The sequence below is a fragment of the Ambystoma mexicanum genome, chromosome 1p, assembly GCF_040938575.1.
Source record: "Ambystoma mexicanum isolate Mex_15411 chromosome 1p, UKY_AmexF1_1, whole genome shotgun sequence".
Taxonomy (NCBI): domain Eukaryota; kingdom Metazoa; phylum Chordata; class Amphibia; order Caudata; family Ambystomatidae; genus Ambystoma; species Ambystoma mexicanum.
This window is the reverse complement of record NC_090921.1, coordinates 65,905,367-65,926,500: the sequence shown is the minus strand read 5'-3', so window position 1 is coordinate 65,926,500 and position 21,134 is coordinate 65,905,367. Positions and strand designations below refer to the sequence as shown.

Sequence of the window (21,134 nt, the reverse complement as noted above, 5' to 3'; positions counted from 1 at the left end):
TTGCTTGTGCCTTGTGCACAGCCTTCCTATCTACTCAGCTAACATTTTCACTTGTGCCTCTAAGCCCTGGAATATATCCTGATCTCTGAAAATCATCTCTCGGTGCTCTAGGCTGGTACTGGTTGGATTCATATTGGTCAGACCTATTGGGGTTTCTTCAGGAGACTGACTCCTGTTAGTGTTTCCCCTGAACTTCCAGGACAAAGGAGGTCGGGAGTGTGGGATAGCTGTCATCTGTCCATAATCTCCTTGTGAGGAGGCCAGAACATAGGAGCGAGGGCTGTGGGTCACTTTATGTCTCTCATTTCATTAAATCTACTCCCTTTGTTGATTTCCATTTTCGATCTGCATATCTTGGCCCTGTTTGATTTCCATATATCATTGTAGCACGGGTAAATCTGCTATGTGCTCCCAATGCCTGGAAAGGTCCGTTATTTAGTTGACTTCAGTGTTATTAGACCCTACCGAAACCCCACTCATGGCAAATTGTTGAGGCACCTGGGGCTAACCTAAGTATCCCTCTGACTTGGTTCTGTGGATTTAAATACAGTAGCCTGGGGTGCTGCCTTTCCCTGCATGGCCACAGTCTTCCGGTTCTGCGATGTGTAATTTTTTGTTTGAGCAGTCTCTAATGCCATTTATTCCTGATCTAATTTCTAACACTGCAGGGACAATCACTCGCTTTGTGGTGGAGGAATGGCACCGGTTGAAGAGGTGGTCAAAATAATGTCAAGATAAAAGTTTGAGTCATCCCTCAGGGGATAAAATCCTGAGACATCTGTAGAAGTGCACAATTGCTTGCAACAAGCACTTGTTTATTTGTGCAAATGGATGATGCTCACTCTCTAACTGAACAAGCAGTCATCATTTTGAAAAGATTAATGGGTGAGTGTGTCAAAACCATAGTTATTTTTATCTGGCAAATTTCTTTAGTCTCTGAGTAATGCATCAGTAAGTGCAAGAGCCAGTAGGTTGAGCGTTGCAGAGCGGGAGCCAGGTATGCCAAGGAAATTGCCTGGGGTAGCAGCTGCTATCCATGGTAACCCCTCACTGACGCCATCCATCCCATACATAAGATATGATGTAGGGGAGTATGAGAATATGGGGACATTTATCCAACGTCCCAAAGCTGCATGAAAATATAAACTGTGAACGTCACTGTGAGAAAAGCACACTGGGACAAAGCAAGCAACCCCATTTAGAAAAAGGCTTCATGCTTAGGACAACAGAGCACTAGTAGCTACGCTTCAACCAGCCCATAACACACCCCTTGTAGACCAACATAGTCATGTCCCTTTACCCAAACCCAGCTGCATTTAACGTTAATTAGAGAAATGTAGAAGTGTTTATTTGACGATTGCATGATCACCATTATTTTACATTAGCTGAATACACTAGATGCAGGGCTTAAGATTTACTTAGCCATTCCTGAAGCATGAACATCTCACCATCACCGCATAGTAGAAAGCAGCTGTCAGACCCTCATTGAAAGGCACACATTCCCAGTGGCAACATTCACACAGCCACAGGCCAAATTCTGCACAATGATTGGCTAAAGCAAGGGGAGGCGAGAGCTTTCCCAGGGTTTAGGTTAGAAAATGATACCAGACTCTGCAGTTTGAGGACAAGTCACTGTACTGTGATTGGTCGGATCACATAAGGTTTGCTAGGCAGAAAAACCAAACTTAACTTAATGAAGGTCACAAGTTGGCAAAGGCTGAGCAGTAAGACTTGGCCAAGCAGGATCCCAGAGATAAAACAGTTATAGCACAATACTGCCCAGTAAGATAAATCGCATTTGCAGAGCTCACTTTGGCGCGCAAACAGTTATGAGAAGATGCCGTAATCCACAACTGAGCCCTAATTAAGAATTAGTGAACAACACAGAGGTTTACACATAGCTCACATCACATGAATGCAACAGTGATAATGACAATTTATGAACCCACACACAGCAATATTACAAATACTATAGCATTAACCAGGAACCAGAGATCAGTATACTAGTTCACATCTAAGTCACAGTACCAGAATGTACTATCAAAATGAAGACAGTGTTATGGCAATATACACTGCACGAAATGCATCCACACTTGAGCTATTATGAAAGAGCAAAGTGTGTCAGCAGCTAGGCCCCAGCACATAAGGTCAGAATCCAAACAGATGAATTCATGAGAACCAGGAAGGACATGCAAGTAGCCTTTCCACCAACAGAGTTGCAAAATTAACTGATAATACACAGTTCTTAATTATGGGAACAGTATTCTGGTGCCAACCACTTAGATCATTCAGGATGGAACTTAAATGTTATACTTTTGTGTTGCACTGTCACATCTCACATTGCGATTGGTTAAGAGTTCTGTGCTTACTCACTCCATATCTACTCCTCCTGGAACAGCCAATAGAAGATCAAATTGGATTGTTACATGTTTTTACACTCACTCATCATGAAGTGTGAGAAGGGATATGACTTCACTGAACATGAGCTAACTAGCATATACGTCACTGTTACCACATGAGTAGAATACGCCAATGAAATTGCGTAATGTATAGAAGCACATATACTGTTACTCACACTAGCCAATAAGTGTTGAAGGAATTCATAACACATTGTTGCTTTTTGCTTTCTGTAACCACAATATAACCATGTATTCACTCTACTAGAATTTTAATGTCTGTTAGATATTTCCCTCCCTTGTCAGTTAAAATACATTTTGGTTTTTCTCATATCTCGCGCATCGGATTGTTTGGCTCTTTGGATTCCTTTTATTAATAAAACAAAAGGGACTTGCCATACAAGGCTCTACTTCCTATCACTTCCAGGCACTCAGGAACACAATGTATTTAATTCATAATGAAATGCTTTTAGCTAATATATTTTCTGTTTGTTTCTACAATGCCCTCACATCAAACTTGTAATGCATGTTCCTCTGGTTTTGGTTCCCCGGCTGTTTAATAGAAGCCCTCTAAAACAAAATACTTTGCTTGTTGTGCTCATATAATTCACAATAAATAATACTTCAACACTCACTCCCTCACTCACTCACTCACTAGATACATTTCCAGATGCTTTCCATGTGCAGAAGTGTACCATAATTCTGATACATTTATTTCGCTGACATTCCAACTCTCGTTGATACTGTTTTAAAGTGGAATGTGTGACAAAGCGTTTTAGTGGTGATAGCAAGACTGTACAGTATTGTTATGGTGAAATGTCCAATGTAGTTGAATTAATCTTGAATTAATCTTTGATAGACATTTTAGCAAGCAGGTGACTTTTTGTGTTCATATCAGGTCTTAGAAGAATAATAAAAACTTTAGGAAAAAATATGCATGATAACAGGCCAAAACTGGAAGCCAAGATAGCAAAGATCTCCACGGCCACCATGTATTTCCCTTGCGTGCTGAGGTAGGCTGGGATGAAAGAAAGCCACACGCTCAGGAACACCAGCAGACTGAAGGTGATGTACTTGGCTTCATTGAAGCTGTCTGGAAGTTTCCTTGATAAGAAGGCAACGATGAAACTGGTTCCAGCCAAGAAGCCCAGGTATCCCAGCATGCAGTAGAATAAGACTATAGACCCCTCATAGCACTGGATGATGATTTTCATGCCCATCGCGCTGAAGCCTGAAAAGGGCGGATCAGAGCCTAACCAGATTATGCATAAAACGAGCTGGAACATCAAACAGCACAGGACAAGGTAGGTGGGTGTCCGAGAGCTGACCCATTTCTTCAACCGGCTGTTCGGCTTGGTGGCCCTGAAGGCAATGATAACCATGACTGTTTTACCCAAAACACAGGAGATGCTGAATGCGAAAATAAGCCCAAAGGACATTTGACGAAACATGCAGGTCCACTTTCTGGGGCGTCCAATAAACATGAAGGAGCAGAGGAAGCAGAAGAGGAGGGACCCCAGGAGGAGATAACTGAGCTCCCTGTTGTTGGCTTTCACTATCGGTGTGTCCCTGTGCCTGACAAAGATAGAAAAGGTGGAAATAGTCAGTAAAGTCAAGAGCACAGAGAGGGAATACAGTACCTCGCCCAGCGGCTCCTCGTACGACAAGAATTCCACAATCCTGGGGATGCACATGTCTCTTCTCCCATTGGACCACTCCTCATCTCTGCATTTAATACAGGAAACTGCATCTGTGAATAATAACACAGAAAGTTGTCTATTTTCCTTTGAAGAAACTATTGACATAACAAATAAGCAATGTAATACAAAATACAACATCCAAACCCTCAATCATGTCAGATTCACAACGACGAAGAAACGTATTAAAAACATTGCATCACATCTCTGTTTATTGACCTGTCTGCATGGTCACATACGATTCAGGTTCTCAAAAATAGTATGAAGCACAAACAAAACATCACTATTATCGTTTGCCGTCAAATATCTATGTACAAGAGGTTACCTGGAGGGTTTACTGGCTCCTGCCATTCAAGTAGTTACTTCCATTACAAATTCAGATTTGTTTCTGGAGCACCACAAAGAGGTTTGGGATTGTGATTTTTTTTTTTTAATTCTTTATTTTGATTTTAGTAATTAGAACAGGACTGAACAATAAATCACAAAGTATCATAACACAGCATAAAGGATATAAACATGTAGGAAAAGAAAAAGAAAGAAAAAATAAAAATAAACTTAAATATACAATTTAACGATGAACTAGTACCTACTCAAGAAAGCTCCCCAGACCTTTGTATATAAACTCAGTTTTCCCATTTTTCTGTATATAAATTTCTCAATATTCGCTAAGCAGTTCATTTCTGTAATCCAATCCTCCAATATTGGTGAGACACACGATTTCCAACTCCTCAAAATCATTTTTTTGCAAATAGAAGCACCTCTGAACAAAAATGTATTTTCCGATAGTGAAAGGTCGTCAAGTAAATCATCGCAGCCTAGCACCATAGTCTTAAAATCCAAGTCAACATTTTGGTTCAGAACCCCGAGACAAATAATACAAACCTCATGCCAAAAACCACGAACCCTCACACAGTCCCACAGCAAATGTTCCATACCGCCTTTCTCACTCCAGCAACACCAACAAACATCAGAATCAGACAAACCTCTATTTTTAAGCCTTTCCGGGCTCCAATAAACTCTATTGAGAATTTTAATTTGTCTCGAACGTTCAGTCAAACTTATCGAACAAAGCTTCACATTCGCACACATCACAAGCCACAGGTCAGAAGTGATTTCACAACCCACTCTTCTGCTCCATTCATTAAGTAATTCAGTATTCTCCTTATAATTCAATACAATTCAATGATAAACCCTACTCGCAAGTGACTGAACGCCAGTAGTGAAAAGTTCAACATTCACATCCCCGTCACAATGCACTTCACCAATACATCTCTTCAATTTCCTGAAGTCCGAGATAGAAACATTTTCAAAAGTAAAAGTAGCACTTAACTCAGCAAAGTCAATCCATTTTCCATCTTTAAAAACATCACTAATCCATTGAATTCCGCCAAGAAAACACTACGGCCAAAACAACAACTTGCCATTGTCCATTATAGCTTTATTCAACCACAGAGATGCATCAGGCGATTTCAGAGCAACTGAGCCACACATATCATAGATATTCTTCCAAACATCTCTTAGAAACTCCGTCAAGGGGCATCTACTACCATGTTTGCTAACAGTCGTGAATATCGCTCTTGGGGCGAGTGGGCCCATCACACTTGCCTCTGCCATCGCCCACACACTAGGAGAATCCTTCAAAAAAGGAAAAAAGAATTCGCACGAGAAGGCCAAATGATATGCCTTAAAATTTGGGACACCTAGTCCCCCCTTCTCAACCAGAAGCTGGAGTTTCCAAAGCTTCAGTCTTGGCGGTTTCTCATCCCAAAGAAAGGACTGGAGAGTGGTATCAATCAACTTCCAAAAAGATTGACCAATTTTCAGGGGAAGCATACTCAGAATATAATTAATTTTTGGTGCAGCATTCATCTTTAGCGCATTTACCTTACCCCACAGAGATAGATGCAATACCGACCACCTTTGGACGTTCAATTTTAGTTCCTTACAAACCATACCCATGTTCTCTTCAACCATAACACTGACATCCGGAGTCAACCAAACCCCCAAGTACTTCAGTTTTTTCTCACACCATTGAAATCCAAATCCCACCACCAAAGACTTATCACAATGTGCAGTCACCGGCATTACCTCCAATTTAGACCAGTTAATCTTATATCCAGCCACTTCATGAAACCAATTAAGTGTGTTCATCAACGAATGCAAAGACAAATCCAAGTTCCTCAAAACTAATAAAAGATCATCTGCGTAGAACCAAATCTTCTGTTCAACACCGTGAAAGGAAACACCTTGCAAATTCAAATCACATCTCAATGCAATAGCCAGCGGTTCAATGGCTAGGACAAACAACAATGGGGACAATGGACAACCTTGCCTAGTGCCCCTATGTAATTTTTGATGGGGGCCTCCCTTTACAAGGCAGCTGGCTCCTGTAGTACCTCCCTAATCCCCATCAAATATCAGAACGGTGGAGACCAAAGGGGTCTGGGCCCTAGAAGAGCTGAGTACGAGGGGGTGTCAAACCGCAATAGTGCCATTCAGCACTGAACCCTTATTGGACGGATTCCATGATATAATTTGACCTACCTGTGGAGTAGCGCAAGGAGTTTGGGCTGGGATAGGGGATCTTCTTCCAAGGCAGTGGGCAACTCTGTTTCCTTCTACCCATCATATATCAGCACAGAGGTGACAAGAGGGCTCTGCTAATGCTGAGGAGAAGGGGGCATGGCAAATCTCAGGGGTTGTTTGTCTACCACGTCTGATTGGCCAGCTTCCATTATTAAAGCAGACTTGCGGATATAAAGGCGCCACAGTGGCATGACTCTGGGCATGAATGAAGCGCACGCAATGCAGTTGGTTACAGGCTGAAAGGCTATCGACTATGTCCTGCCGAGTTATGTTTTATTAAATTGACTATTTGGTTTTAGTTTTTATAAAGATTGTTTTGCCATACTATTAAATGTTGGAGGAGACCAGTCATTTTAAAATTAATAAAAAATGTAAAGCAACTTGTTCCATCCCCAGCAGGGACCCAATGGGCACATTCTCAAACATGAGCACAAATTAAAGGAGCGCAGATTGAGCGTTCCTTCCATTTGGGTTCATTGCCCTCTACACCCCTCCAGATGCCTCTCTACATGCAGCGTGGCTTGATGCTCTTCCCCATCCACTTCTAGGTTCTTTCCTCTAAGCTTGTCAAATGAGCTTGGCGTTCCTTCAGAGAGAATGCGGGCTGCTGCTCGTTGCTGGTGGTGGAGCTGGTGGTCGATCAGACAGCGTGGAGGAGAAGCAGTGTAGCATGCACCATGATCTTGAGCATGAAAACTGGTTAGTACACAGAGTGCCGGCTTTTAGTGGCATATCCATGTTGTTTTTGTGAGCTTTTGTTTTTACCGGCCATCTTTACAATGAGTACAGTGAGTTTTTGTCTAAATCCTCTCTACATTGGCATTTTACCGTTTCACCCACTTGTAAGTGGACGGACCGACTGTTAATAGTGTACTTACTAAGTACTTATTTCCCCCATTGGAGTTCCTGCACTCCAGGATGAAAAAAGGGAAAAAGGGCTCTGCAAAGAGATTGGAAAAAAAGAGGATGGCTCTATTGACCGTGACCTCTGACACAATCTCCCTGACCTCCCCCAGGCAAGTCATTACAAGGGAGGCGTCCGCTGCCCTGTCCGTTTCCCCAGTAGCTTTTCCAGCTGGGAGCATGGGCAGAGATGTGGAGTCTACTCCCTCCACTCCTATGGTCCCCCCCCTACACTCTTGCGAGGGAACCTCATGTTGGGGGCCCGGACACTGAGTCAGGATATTCTGAATTTTTAGCCCTTGGTCACCACTCCCACACCCTCCTCATCTTTGAAAAGAGATAGACTGTCTGAGGTGCAGGCCCTTAGCCTACGTAGAAGGCAAAGGATTTATCCTGAAAGGACGGACTTGCCCCCAATGTTTAATCTGAACAACGCTGGGGATTTTGAGAAAAGCAAACAGGCAAAGAAGGTCGTCAATCTGTAACCTCGACTAATGACGAGACTACTGTTATTGGAATTGCTTCAGCCAACGATGGGAAATCCTTTTTGTCATCCTTGTCCACAACCCTTACCCTAGATCTAGAAAAGCCTAAGAATGATCTTCAATCCCAAGCTAATCCTGTGCTGATTGTTGCGGCCACATCAGTGGTTGATCCCCAAGAGCAGATTACCCCAGATCAATGGATCATGGTTAAGGCTAACATCATTAACCAACTGAACTTGTGTCAACATTTTAATGAGTTTAGTAATTGAATGGATTCCGCAGGCAATTGTGTGGGGAATTATATCACTATGAAGGTGGATGTATCTTGTCAAACTGTCCCCATACCCTCTCCATTGATGTATCAGTATCTGGCCCCCCTTGATACAACGGCCTGGCCGGTTCCTCTATCAAGGGAGGGGGACCGAGCTCGATCTTCCATATTGCTAACATGTGATGACCAGGCTCCTATCAATGGCCTTGGATCCGCACCAGGATATGCTGCTCCATCCTTTGGAGAAGAGGTTAGGGCAAGTCCTCCTCACAAACCTCCATTGATGGCCCCCTGGAAATCTAAGTCAGACATCGGTATTGTGGGTCACCCTGGAAAAGGTCAATAAATACCCATTCCAAAAAACTTTCGGGTTAGGAAGTCCTTTATGCCACTGCCTGGTGACAAGACCATCAGAAATGGTGTTGTGGACAAAAGGAACTTCAATATCACCAATATAGAAAAACCAATTGGGAAAGAACCCAGACAAGCGTTAAAGAATAAGGTTCTGGCCTGGCTCCGTCAACGAACTGGTCCAGGGGTTGTAAGGCAAATAGATTTGAAATGTTTGCAGAGGGTGGAAATCGATGAGTTTTGTACCCAGGAAAACAGGCACTGTGTCCTGGTTGGATGTGGGTCCAGCAATTTACCTAGCTACCTCAGAGATTGTAATTATTTTCCCAGAGGTTCATCAAATTTAAAACCAGTGCTCGAAGAGTATGAAAAGAAGTAGTGAAACTATGTGTCCTACTGGCCTGCACCTCTCCCCACAGACCCCAATGCGGCGCCCCCACCCACGCATAATAAAAAACACAAAACACATGTGCCTGCCCTTTAAGGAAACGTCCTGTGCAGTGCACTGAAAGTGCAAGTTTCAACTTCTTCCTACACTTTTATTTTAAAAAGAAACCGTTCCAGAACGGTTTCTTTTTAAAATAAAAGTATAGGAATGCTAAAAGGTAATTAAAAGAAGGAGAGGAGCATCGCTCCGACCGCTCCCGCCCACTTCGACCACTGTTAAAACTCATAGTTGACTAACATGAAATCATGTCTCTCTCGATGAGAAGGTGCTTTTGAAATATTCTGTTTCGTTACTTCCATTGTGTCAAGGTGCTCTATTGTTATTTTGTATGTTATGTTTTGATGTTACATGTTGTAAGTATATTTTTTGTTGTGCCGCTCCGATGCCTGCGGGCTTTAGGTGCCTTATAAATAAATAAATAAATAAATAAATAAATAAATAAACTTGCTGAAATGCTCAGTTCACATTATTCATAAAGGTGACCTAAGAACTTAAGAAGGGGCTGGACAATAGAGCAAAGATGCACTATCAAGCCCCTTTGCATACACTAGTGTCAGGAGTCTGCCCTCAACACTATTGTATGACAGGCTGTCAGCAATCACGTGGTTGTTGGAAACACATTACACCGAGATTGGTCATTAAGGAGCCTGTCTCAGTGAAATGCATGGGGGGGAAAAGCATTTGGATCCCTGTTTGGGGGATGGAAAAGCTATCAGGTTAGCCCTTCTAAAGTCTATGGCCCTGGTCTAGACCACCAGCATCCTGAGGCGGTTCTGCTTGTTTACACCTTGAACTTCAATCACCAGATTTGAAAGGTGTGGTACCCTTGTGTTGCAAATTCTGAGCACAGGCCATTTTCCTGGAACACTGTGGTTGCAGAGCAGAGTACTGGTTAGTGAACTTGCAGGTGTGTTCACTATCCTGCTTTGAGAGGGGTCAACCGCAACACATCCGGTTTTACAAAGTGTTATGTGTAGACTTGTACGGAACTACTTTCAGTCTTGCTCATTTCATTTGCATTGATAACTACTGTCAAGTGTATTTTGTCTGCCGATTTATATAACCCTATTTCCAGTTAGGGTTTCCTAATTTGTCTGTCGATGGCACCATCGATAGCTGGAGGCACGCCAGTATTAGAGCGCTGCTTGACTCAGACCTGCACCTCACGCTTCTGTACAGCATAGGGTTCTTAACATGTGCCAATCTTCAGTTACCATCGAAAAAGGGAAACACTCATGTGTAGATTCAGATGGGTGGGTCATGTGATGTGAAGTATTTATGCTCAAAGATTTTCAAGGCAAGGTACAGAAAACTGAGCTATTAAAGAATTCCAGGGCTGATTAACAACTTCTATTGTCTGTAATGAAACATATCCAGAAATATGACTCTATGAATTTCTGCACCTACCAGTCATTGGTAGTTTATGTCTTTGAAAAGGAGCCAATAAATGTAACATTTATGAGATAATATGGGTCGTCTAAGTGCCTTTATTATCATATGTAAGCATGCCTAGAAATAAGACTCTATGGTCCGGGTTTTCGGATATATGTGATTTTACCGAACCCGAAAAGTTCGACTCCCAAAAGTCTGTTTTATTTGGTTGTTTTTTTTCTTCATTTTTCTGCAAATATATATGTGGGGGGAGACCACCCACAGCCTCCCCCACCTTACCCCTATACATTTTTTATTCACTTTACCCCCCCCACATATATATGTGTGGAAAATTGGGGTTGAACCTTTGGGGTCGAACTTTTGGGAGTAGGTAATTTTGTACAATACCAGGGTTTTCAAAGCATTTTTCATTGGGGTTTCCCTGTTTATTAATAATTTTGTAATCCAATCCTATACATTTTTGTACACTTTTTTTTAGCAATCTAACTATACATATTATTTTTACTGAAGCCTATGTTGCCCATTTGCGGTATGAATGGCTGTGTTGACCATGCCATTGTTGGGAGACAGATGTATATGTCATCAATAGCTACTCCCCATCCCACAGTCCAATACCGTATAGGTGAGAAACGTTACTCACTAAGGCAACCGTACCTCCCATATCCCAGGCAGGTACAACAGGAGATGGGCACAATCTAAGCTAAAGATGTCAACAATAAACAAACTGACAACGAAACAACACATGTGCACGCATTAGACATGAAGCAAATGTGCACTCAACATGGAGAACGCAAACACTAGGTAATATATGCATTTATACATGAAGAATATTAACATGGCATCCATAAGATATGAAGAACACTAACATTAGCAGGGTAGAAGCTGAATGCAACATAAATGCAGTGTGACAATAGCTCACTAGCATAGACTCGCAAGAGTAATGGGCCCCCATATTTTCCGAAATGGAAGCCGCAACATGCTTCTTAGTAAATGAAAGGCCTCAAGACTTCATGAGCACTGAAAGTTCTGAAATTACAAAAATATAGGTCTGTGCAGAGCTTAGACAGTAGCCAACAACCCAAACCAAGGTTACCATGATAAAGGGAGCATAGGAATGTTACAGTGAGAGCACGAGGTAATGATTCCCAAGATGAAATCCATTAATTCCTAAATTAATTAAAAGACCAACCAGTCTTCTTAATGCCAGGTGCGAGCGAACTGTAAACCTAAAAAGACCCCACAATGATTAACTCAAGAGTGTCCTCAGTGGTAAAAGGAACCATAACACTTGCACTATTATTAGCTAAAATTCCAATAAAGGCAGAGTGAAATAATTCCAGATGTAGTCTCATCACACGTTACCCATAACTGAAGAACACAGTCTATTCATTAGCAACAAACACAGATAGGATGTACTCCTCACAAATATTCCCAGACACGAGGCACCACACAAGGCTGAATACAAAGAAATCACCCTGGCTCATGGCCTAGGAATGAGGGATGGTATTTTGTTTGATTGAAGGGAAAGCAGCCCATGGACCGCTCTCCCCCTACTCCTGTCTAGCTCATGTCTTGACAACCTGTCAGTTGCCCAAGGTTGTTCAGTGGAAAGCCAACCAATTAAACCCCTAATGTTGGCCACCCATTACGTATTATGCCAACCAATTGTTAATTGCAGAGATTACGGGCCTAATTCACAGAACATTTTCCAATGGGGGTTTGCATTATAAAACACAACTGTGAAATAGGCACATTTGTCTTTGTACCGTTATCAATTAAGAGGTGGTCTCAAAAGGAGCCATCAGACAAGCATTACCCAATCAGAACTTTAACCCCTATAGAATGCATATGTAGCCACTATTATTATCCAATCCTCATTCTCTGTAAGAGTTTTAAACTGATATTATGTAATGGTGTCACATTTGTAGCATTAAAGCAACTGTTTTTGATAAGCTCGCTGAGAGCGACGTCATTTTATGCGTGTATGCTGTCCATGCTTTATTTTGTGGTTAATAAAGCTGGGTTTGCCCTTCACTTTGTCTATTTCCATTACTGAGTCCAGTATTTTCTGGTTCCTGATCCTCTGTGTAAATTGGGGTTTCCCAGGCTGCCTTAACGCCATCATTCAGAATAATGACTTGCAGGTTGAGAACTGACCTGAACGCATCGTACCAGCATTTACTTCCGCCAGGTAAGGCTAGTGCAGGGGTCTACAACCTGCAGCTCTCCAGATGTCTTGAACTATGACTCCTATGATCACTCAATATTGATGAGGCTCTTTAGGACAAATGGGAATTATCTGGAGAGCCAAAGGTTGTACATTTCTGGTCTAGTAGAAAGGCTGTCAGCCATGGAACCAATGTTACCTGCCAAAGCTGTAATGTATTGCGGCTTTACAAGCGTGGCTTTACATTTGGTTCTTCCAGATTTGGTTCTTCTAGTGGGATCACAACAGGCCCCTGTTTCTTGCTTTGGCACATTCTTTCCATGTTTCATTGCCCCTCTTCTTGTGTCGTTCTCTGTCCCTGCTTGTCTATTCCTGTGTACTAACCATGGCCTTGTCTTTATCTAAATCGACCTAGGGTTTAATTTCAATTGTGAACACTGCTTACTGTGAGAAACCTGAGGGTATTCTCCCAATAAAACTTCAGGAATCCCTTATTCAGGTGGCCTGGGAAGGGCTGGTGCTCTCAGATCACAACCCTGGGGGTGGATGAGTGAGGGAGAATCACCTGGGTAGGGGAACCCGGGCCATACTTAGGGGATACCCCAGGTAAAACGCAGTATTATCCAAAAGAGAGGGACGAGGAAGACGAAGTCTGTGAAGCCTGTATAGGTTGTACCAAATTGACCTCTTTTCAATCCAATAAACGTCCTCTTCTGAAACCCAACAACCCCTCCATATATAACCAATCCCCTAGGATACCAATTTCCTTTGCTCCCAGAAACTACCTATGCCAGAATCCTTGCTTTTCTAATTCCTACTTGAATGATTCCAACCGTTATTTTCCACGTCCCTCTGATGATTTATTCCCATACTCCGAACAGGCTCAAATAAAACACTACAATTCCCACAATCCCTTTTGTTCATTTTCCAATCTCACCTATTCCTGTTTACCCTACAAACCCTACCAAACCCGTCTTTCTGATCCTTCTCTCCTCATATCTCTGACGTCTCTAAGAAGTCACACTACCAGTTGCACATCCTCAGAGGTATTCTTCCGTTCCTCTATTTCGCCCAGAAGCTTACTGTCTCCAGAGCTCTGGTTCTCTCCAGTCTGGACTACTGCCACAGCCTCTTTCTAAATCTGCCTGCCTCTACTCGACACCCTCTGCAACTCATCCAAAACAGGACTGCGAGACTTGTCCTTGGCCTCAAGCCCAGGGATCGTATCTCTCCAGGACGTAAATCTCTGCACTGCTGCCAGTGACGGCGAGGATTAAGTTCAAAACCCTCTGCATTGTCCACAAGCCCTTCTGGGGCCTGGGACTTCAATACCTTCAACTGTCTCTTCCTAAATGTCATCCTTTCCAACTCCCTCAGGGTTAGTCGCTTCTCCAAGCAGCGAGTTGGTGGTAGATCTCTTTCTTTTGCTGGGGCCTCCCTCTGGAGCAGCCTCCATGCCTCTCTGAAACTTGAGGAGAACCATCTCTGGTTCCAGAAACACCTCAAGACCTTCCTCTTCGCTTCTGCTTTCTCTCCTCCTCTGCCCTGCTGATCTCCTAGCTGAATCTGAAACTGCACTGGTTACCTGGCTATCCTCCGATCGCAGGCCCAGGCCCCCCCACCTGCCATTTGCATACCTGCACTGCCCTCCTGGCAACCCTTGCACTTGGGGATTGTTTCTGTATTCCTACAGCCCCTACTAGCACTTGTCACCTGACATCTGTGCTTACTCTTGCACTTGCCACTAGCTGGCTGCACTTCTATTTATTGTCTTTATATATTTAATGTTATACTATGTACTGCATTGCCCCCTCCCATTTCCCCCCTGCACTTTTCCCCTACCCCATCCCCTGCCCTTGCGCAATCTCAATGTCACATTTTCCAACACGAACACCTTTGCACAACACACAAGAGAACGGGCTAACACCAGGGCTGTTTACATGACACGTCCCGACACAAGGGTCAGGCATAGTCAGGCAATTAATCAGAATCACACACACCTGACGCCCCTTTCCTTTCCCTACAGGCATAAAAGGTGGAATAAGAGAGCAGAGTTCGAGCAAGGCGAGCATGGCAGACAGCATGACGGCACAACTACGCAGGCACGGCAGTTGAAGAGAAGGAGAAAGGTGGCAGGATTCAAGAGGGTGGCGAGGAGAGAAGTGACATTGACCTTTTCATCCCAGGCCCACAGAACCTTGGTGGAAGAGAGCATACGACCGCGAACAATAGCACAAGTTTCTTGCAGCAGATGTCAACGGTACACAGGGCTAGACTATGCGATAAGCAGGAGCGGGGGAAGCTCCCGCAACCGCGGTACCGGCCTTGACTCCAAGAAGTGGATGGTCAGGCGGTACATCACAGCCGGTGAGTCGAAGGGAGAGCCGTTAAGACGCGAGCTGTATTAATTGGTATTTGCAAAGTAGCAAGTTTTGAAGTGAGTCGAGGAACTGTGAATGAACTATAACGAGTGTTGAAGGGGAGACCATCTGCAGAGGGAAACCAGCACAACATGGGTTCTATCTCGAGAGACTCTGTCGAACCCCAAATGAGAAAAACTACAGATACCAGAAGCCCATAGGAGAGTCAGCGGAATAGGTCAAAGTGCTCATACTGAGGGTCAAGCAAAATCTCTGTACAATCGAAAGACTTTGATCTATAAACTATGAGAAAGCAAGGGACGTGAATCCCGCAAATTCAAGTGAATGTGAAGCTGGCAAGAGTGAGACTGACTGAGGGATGCTGATGAGAGGGGCAAAGTCTAAAGTCCAGAGAAACAGTGTGTTGACAGAAGTGAACCCCGCCCCCCCGACGGATGTCTACTATGAACTGTTTGAAAAGACATTGAGAAACAAAGGAAAGTGAATCCCACTAAAGAAATTTGAGAGGGTTCGGAGCCCGACGGAGGGAGACCCAGGGGTGAAGCCATCACCCAAGCATTAACAGTCAAGAGGGGTCTGAGCACGGCAGAGGAAGATCCAGGGGCGAAGCTCTCCCCCATTGATCAGAAGAAAAGAACTGATACGTAAAATTGTGGTAAACAATAAAGAAGTGTCAGCACCCAGAAGAGGGGGACCCAGGGGTGAAGTCGTCACCCTATACGAATTGTGGTTAACAATTGTGATTGGTGAGCGCCTAGAAGAGGGGAACCCAGGGTTGAACCCATAACCCGGCGAACCTTGGAAAGGAACTTTCATTTGTTAAAAGCAACTTTTGTTTTGTTAGTTGAGTACCTCGAATCCTCGAAGGCAATAGACTTTCAAGGAAATGAGACTTGGCCATCGACGGTCCTGAGAGCTGCCATTGGAATTGTCGTTTTGTGCGGGAGAAGCCATAGACCGTACTGTGCTCCAAGCTCCCATCTCACCCCATGTGCAAAACCTGGGGAAGGGAGACCCAAGCCACTGCATCCTGACATTTTATTTGAGAATACTTCTTTCCTTTCTTGAGAACTAGTCCACACCCTTTTTTGTATTAGTTGCAAGGTTTCTCAGTATAGGCCCTTTTATTTAACATGACACCAATACGACTGCCTTTATTTTCATGTGATGGTTGACGCTTGCTCCCATCTTAGTTTTAGGTTTAGAATAGGCGTTTTTCCAACCTGCATACAGAATTCATTGTTCAATAAACACCCTTGAATTATGAACATGTGTCTGTCTTAGTTGTTTTCACAATGAGTTCCTCACATTACCCTGCAAGCAGGGTAAGCAGTCTTGACAATCACACTTATAGCCCATCCAACATGCGAGAATGTCTGGCAGGATTTTATTGTAATTTGAAATGTTGCCTGCCAATGCGAGCATGACAGGTAGTGTGCTCAATGGATCCCTATGGAGTCCGCCTGCTTCAAGCTGGTACATATACCAAATAGGGATCTCCAGCATTTGCGCAGGCATGAAAATCCATGTCGGCGCAAATGCTGGAGCATTTTCTATGGTGTAGAGGGAGAGAGACGTCGGAAATGCAAGTTGGGTTTCTCCTCTCCCCTCTTCTCCGCCATACAAATGAACGAAAATGAGCTGCGGCATGAACGGAAGTCGTTAAAGCCTTATTGAAGGCTTTTACGCTTTTCATTTACGTTACGGCTCATGGAACATGGTGTTTTTGCAACAGTCCTGATGGCCCATAATACTACTTTTTAAACAGTAGAATTAAAGCCAAATGATGTGGCAGAATGATCTTGCCTGACAGAGAGCGTGCTTGGACTGTCATAATAAATGATCTTAATGCTTCATTCCTACCAGTCTCATTGGTGATCTCGCCATCGTCACATGGGACGCAGTCATAGCAGCAGCTGGGCCGTCCTTGTAGCGGGGCCTTTCGGAACCCAGGAGAACAGCTGGTACTGCAGACAGACTGAGGCACCTGGAACATAAACCAAAAGGATGGAGTGTTAGCCTGTGTGAAGAATGTGATGAAACAGCATTAGTGCATTGCAAGGGTATATGTTACCTGCCGCTTACCTTGAAGGATTTCACTACTGACACTATGGCCGTCCTTACTGCGTTGCTGGGATCCCAGTGGAAATTCCATCGGGATACCAGCAAAACTGCCTTACCATTTCCGCCACCTGATATCCCGGTATTACAAGGACATTATGGGTGGCGCAGACGCCAGTAAGTTCCCATCCCATGGAGTCCATGCAGTAGTACCGGTGCCAGTGATTCCGGCATTTATTTGCCGGTAAGGGAATAACCTGAACTTTTCCGTACCAGGGAACTCCTAATGAGCGCCCAGGCATTCACAACCTTTTTTTAAAAAGTAGTTCCAAGGATCCCACAAACTCCAAAATCTGATTCTGGTTTGTTCTTAGTCCAATAGAAAATATCTCTTAAAACCTGACTATGCCTGAATTTATTTACGACGCCATGAATCCTCTGTGTGCATTTTTCGTAGCCAGGATTTGGGGTAAAACAGGCATTGAAAGGATGTCTCAAAGAGAGGAAATGCTGTGAGAAGAGAGAGAAGAGGTCGGGGAGGAAGAGGAAGGAAGGAGCTTGGATGGACGGGTTTCAAGAGAAGTAGAGGGTTGTGACCCTGTAAATGGTTCTCATGAATGAACAACTCTACAGAAGGATAGCTGTTAGGCACTGTGTGGTTCCAGGGCAGATAGCTCACAGTGGGCCTGCATTCTTTCCGAGGTCTGTAAAATGATTGTCAGTGAAGTGTGCAATGTTACAATAAGGAAAGTTAATGGCAGGCATCTATGCATTGGGAAGGCCTACATCTCTAGGAACGAGTCAGACACAAGGTTGTGCCTGCATGCCCTGAGTAACTGAGGTTGGCAATGTTACAATAAGGCGCAGGCCTTCACTTTGAAGACTCCCGGTCAGAATTGGGAGGACAGTCAGGCATGCTGCCAACCAATGCATGCCTCTTCAATTCATTACTCTAACATCATTTAAATGAGCACGGGTTCGACGGTGCATACATGTAAATGTATGCGACTAGTCCTTCACAGCTCTGCAGTGAGTGCCTTTGAACGATTACATGTGTTTACCAGCTAACAGTTGCTTCCGATTTGAGAAAGACTGGTACAACCACTGCAAACATTTAGGGGTCATTACGAGGTTGGAGGTAGCCATGGCGCCATTAGCGCCATGGCTGCCTCTAAAATCGTTCCGACTCCGGTCTGTTGGATGGAGCAATTACCGGTCCATGCCGAGGTCGGCGGGACCGGTAATTTCCCATTCACCAGAGCCATTGCCCATTCCCATTTGAGCCCACATAAGGTTCAATGGGAAGGGGGAAGGCAGCAATAACGGTACCGTAATCCCTTACCGCCCACCTCGTAATGACCCCCGCAGTCTTTGCTGCAATTTAAACATCAATCCTTTTGAATGACTTCTTGCGGAAAAAGCTCTGACCTTCTGAAAGACACTGGGCCTCATTACGAGATTCGCGGTAATGGAAAATGATGCCGGTAAGGGAATACCGGCATCGCATACCGCTCCGGCCTATTACGAGTTGACAACCCGGTATCAGCGCCACCGTTGAGACCGTGTTCCCCCGTACCACATGCACGCGGGCTGGCAATACCGAGATGCCGCTAACAGGAGGACATCACAAGTCACGCAGACATGTAACTACCGGCATCACGAAGGCAGTAATAAGGGATACCGTGATGCCGGTATCACCAGCATCGCGTATCACCCGCCAACTGCCACAGGTGCACACAATCAGCACAGGTGGAGGCAATGTAGTCTGGCCCAGCACAAAAGGAGCACACCCACACACCACACCAAAATGATCCCACTTGCTGTTGCGATATTGGGGCTGGAGGACATGTTTACATTGCTACACCATGAGCAACAACTACAACAGGCACCACAGAGGAGATGCAGGAGGTGAATGAGGGTGAGACAGGCGCAGCAAGTCCCACCAGTGCAGCCAGTGGTACCACGCAGCCAGCCTCCAATCCCTTGCATCAGAGCCAGTCCTTTCAACCTAACCCCTGAGCAGCTCCACACCCTGTACCGCCTGGACCTGGACACCATCACCACCATTGTGGAGATGAAAACACAACGACATTGTCATCCTGATTGAAATACGCACCGCCATCCCCCCTCTACTGAAGGTAGTGTCTGTGCTCCACTTCCTGGCCACAGGCACCTACCACCACACAGCGAGGAGAAGGCCAGAGGACAAGGCCTGCACTCCTCTTTGCAGCTCCGCTGCGAGTGCCTCCATCAGCTGTGCTCGATCAGCTGTCTGCCGACTACAATCTCCATTTCGGAGCCCCAGCTGATCCAGCGCGTCTCGCGCATATTGCAAAGGCCTCCACCATGGAAGGCAGGACCACCGCCCACAATGCTTTCAGGAAAGCATCTTTCGAATCTCCCGCCGAATCGATGCCGCTTCCCGCCCGCAGCCCGCAGCCTGATACGGCTTCCCGCCCTGCCGGCTCCACCCCCCCCACCATAAAGGGAGACGGGGCTCACCGCCAGGCGAAGCCGCGAGGAGAAGGCCAGAGGACAAGGCCTGCACTCCTCTTTGCAGCTCCGCTGCGAGTGCCTCCATCAGCTGTGCTCGATCAGCTGTCTGCCGACTACATTCTCCATTTCGGAGCCCCAGCTGATTCAGCGCGTCTGGCGCATATTGCAAAGGCCTCCACCATGGAAGGCATGACCACCGCCCACAATGCTTTCAGGAAAGCATCTTTCGAATCTCCAGCCGAATCGATGCCGCTTCCCGCCCGCAGCCCGCAGCCTGATACGGCTTCCCGCCCTGCCGGCTCCACCCCCCCCACCATAAAGGGAGACGGGGCTCACCGCCAGTCGAAGCCGCGAGGAGAAGGCCAGAGGACAAGGCCTGCACTCCTCTTTGCAGCTCTTCGCTGCTCGTCTGCCATCTGCCACAATACCATGCAACATCACAGAGGTAAGGAGCTTGCCCACTGCCTCCTCCTACACCAAGACTTGGCCACCAGGAGCTCCAGACTACGTGCTCGCACTATAGAGCCCACCATCAGCTACAATCCCCTTCCCACAAACATCCGCAATGCGCGGCTATGCTCCCGTATCTCGCAACCCACCCCACCCACCTACATTGCCATACTCAGACGGTTAACCACAACCACAAAGCCTAAAGCCTTCTCAACTACCCCCAATACAGCAGCAAATGATACACTTCACCCCACCCCTAATAGTACCACCTCTACCCGCAATTTCTCCCCATCCGTGCCCACCACCACTGAAACTGCGCCCCCCAGTACAAAATGTGTGATATGCAATTCTTCTACCCCCATTGTGAATGCTGTTGTGCCAAATGTGATCTCACCTGTGCCCACCACCACTGAAACTGCGCCCCCCAGTGCAAAATGTGTGATATGCAATTCTTCTACCCCCATTGTGAATGCTGTTGTGCCAAATGTGATCTCACCTGTGCCCACCACCACTGAAACTGCGCCCCCCAGTGCAAAATGTGTGATATGCAATTCTTCTACCCCCATTGTGAATGCTATTGTGCCAAATGTGATCTCACCTGTGCCCACCACCACTGAAACTGCGCCCCCCAGTGCAAAATGTGTGATATGCAATTCTTCTACCCCCCATTGTGAATGCTATTGTGCCAAATGTGATCTCACCTGTGCCCACCACCACTGAAACTGCGCCCCCCAGTGCAAAATGTGTGATATGCAATTCTTCTACCCCCATTGTGAATGCTATTGTGCCAAATGTGATCTCACCTGTGCCCACCACCACTGAAACTGCGCCCCCCCAGTGCAAAATGTGTGATATGCAATTCTTCTACCCCCATTGTGAATGCTATTGTGCCAAATGTGATCTCACCTGTGCCCACCACCACTGAAACTGCGCCCCCCCAGTGCAAAATGTGTGATATGCAATTCTTCTACCCCCATTGTGAATGCTATTGTGCCAAATGTGATCTCACCTGTGCCCACCACCACTGAAACTGCGCCCCCCAGTGCAAAA

General features: G+C 45.3%; 1 protein-coding gene across 1 annotated transcript; it reads right to left on the bottom strand.

Moving 5' to 3' along the window:
• Window positions 1–3,040: 3,040 nt before the first annotated feature.
• On the bottom strand, window positions 3,041–17,232 carry LOC138447852 (vomeronasal type-2 receptor 26-like). The gene is made up of 3 exons (XM_069604332.1): window positions 17,152–17,232; window positions 16,941–17,064; window positions 3,041–4,146 (listed from the first exon to the last, which is right to left on the bottom strand). The coding sequence occupies exons 1-3, from the start codon at window positions 17,230–17,232 to the stop codon at window positions 3,242–3,244; spliced, it is 1,110 nt and encodes a 369-aa protein (XP_069460433.1). The 3' UTR covers window positions 3,041–3,241.
• Window positions 17,233–21,134: the final 3,902 nt, after the last annotated feature.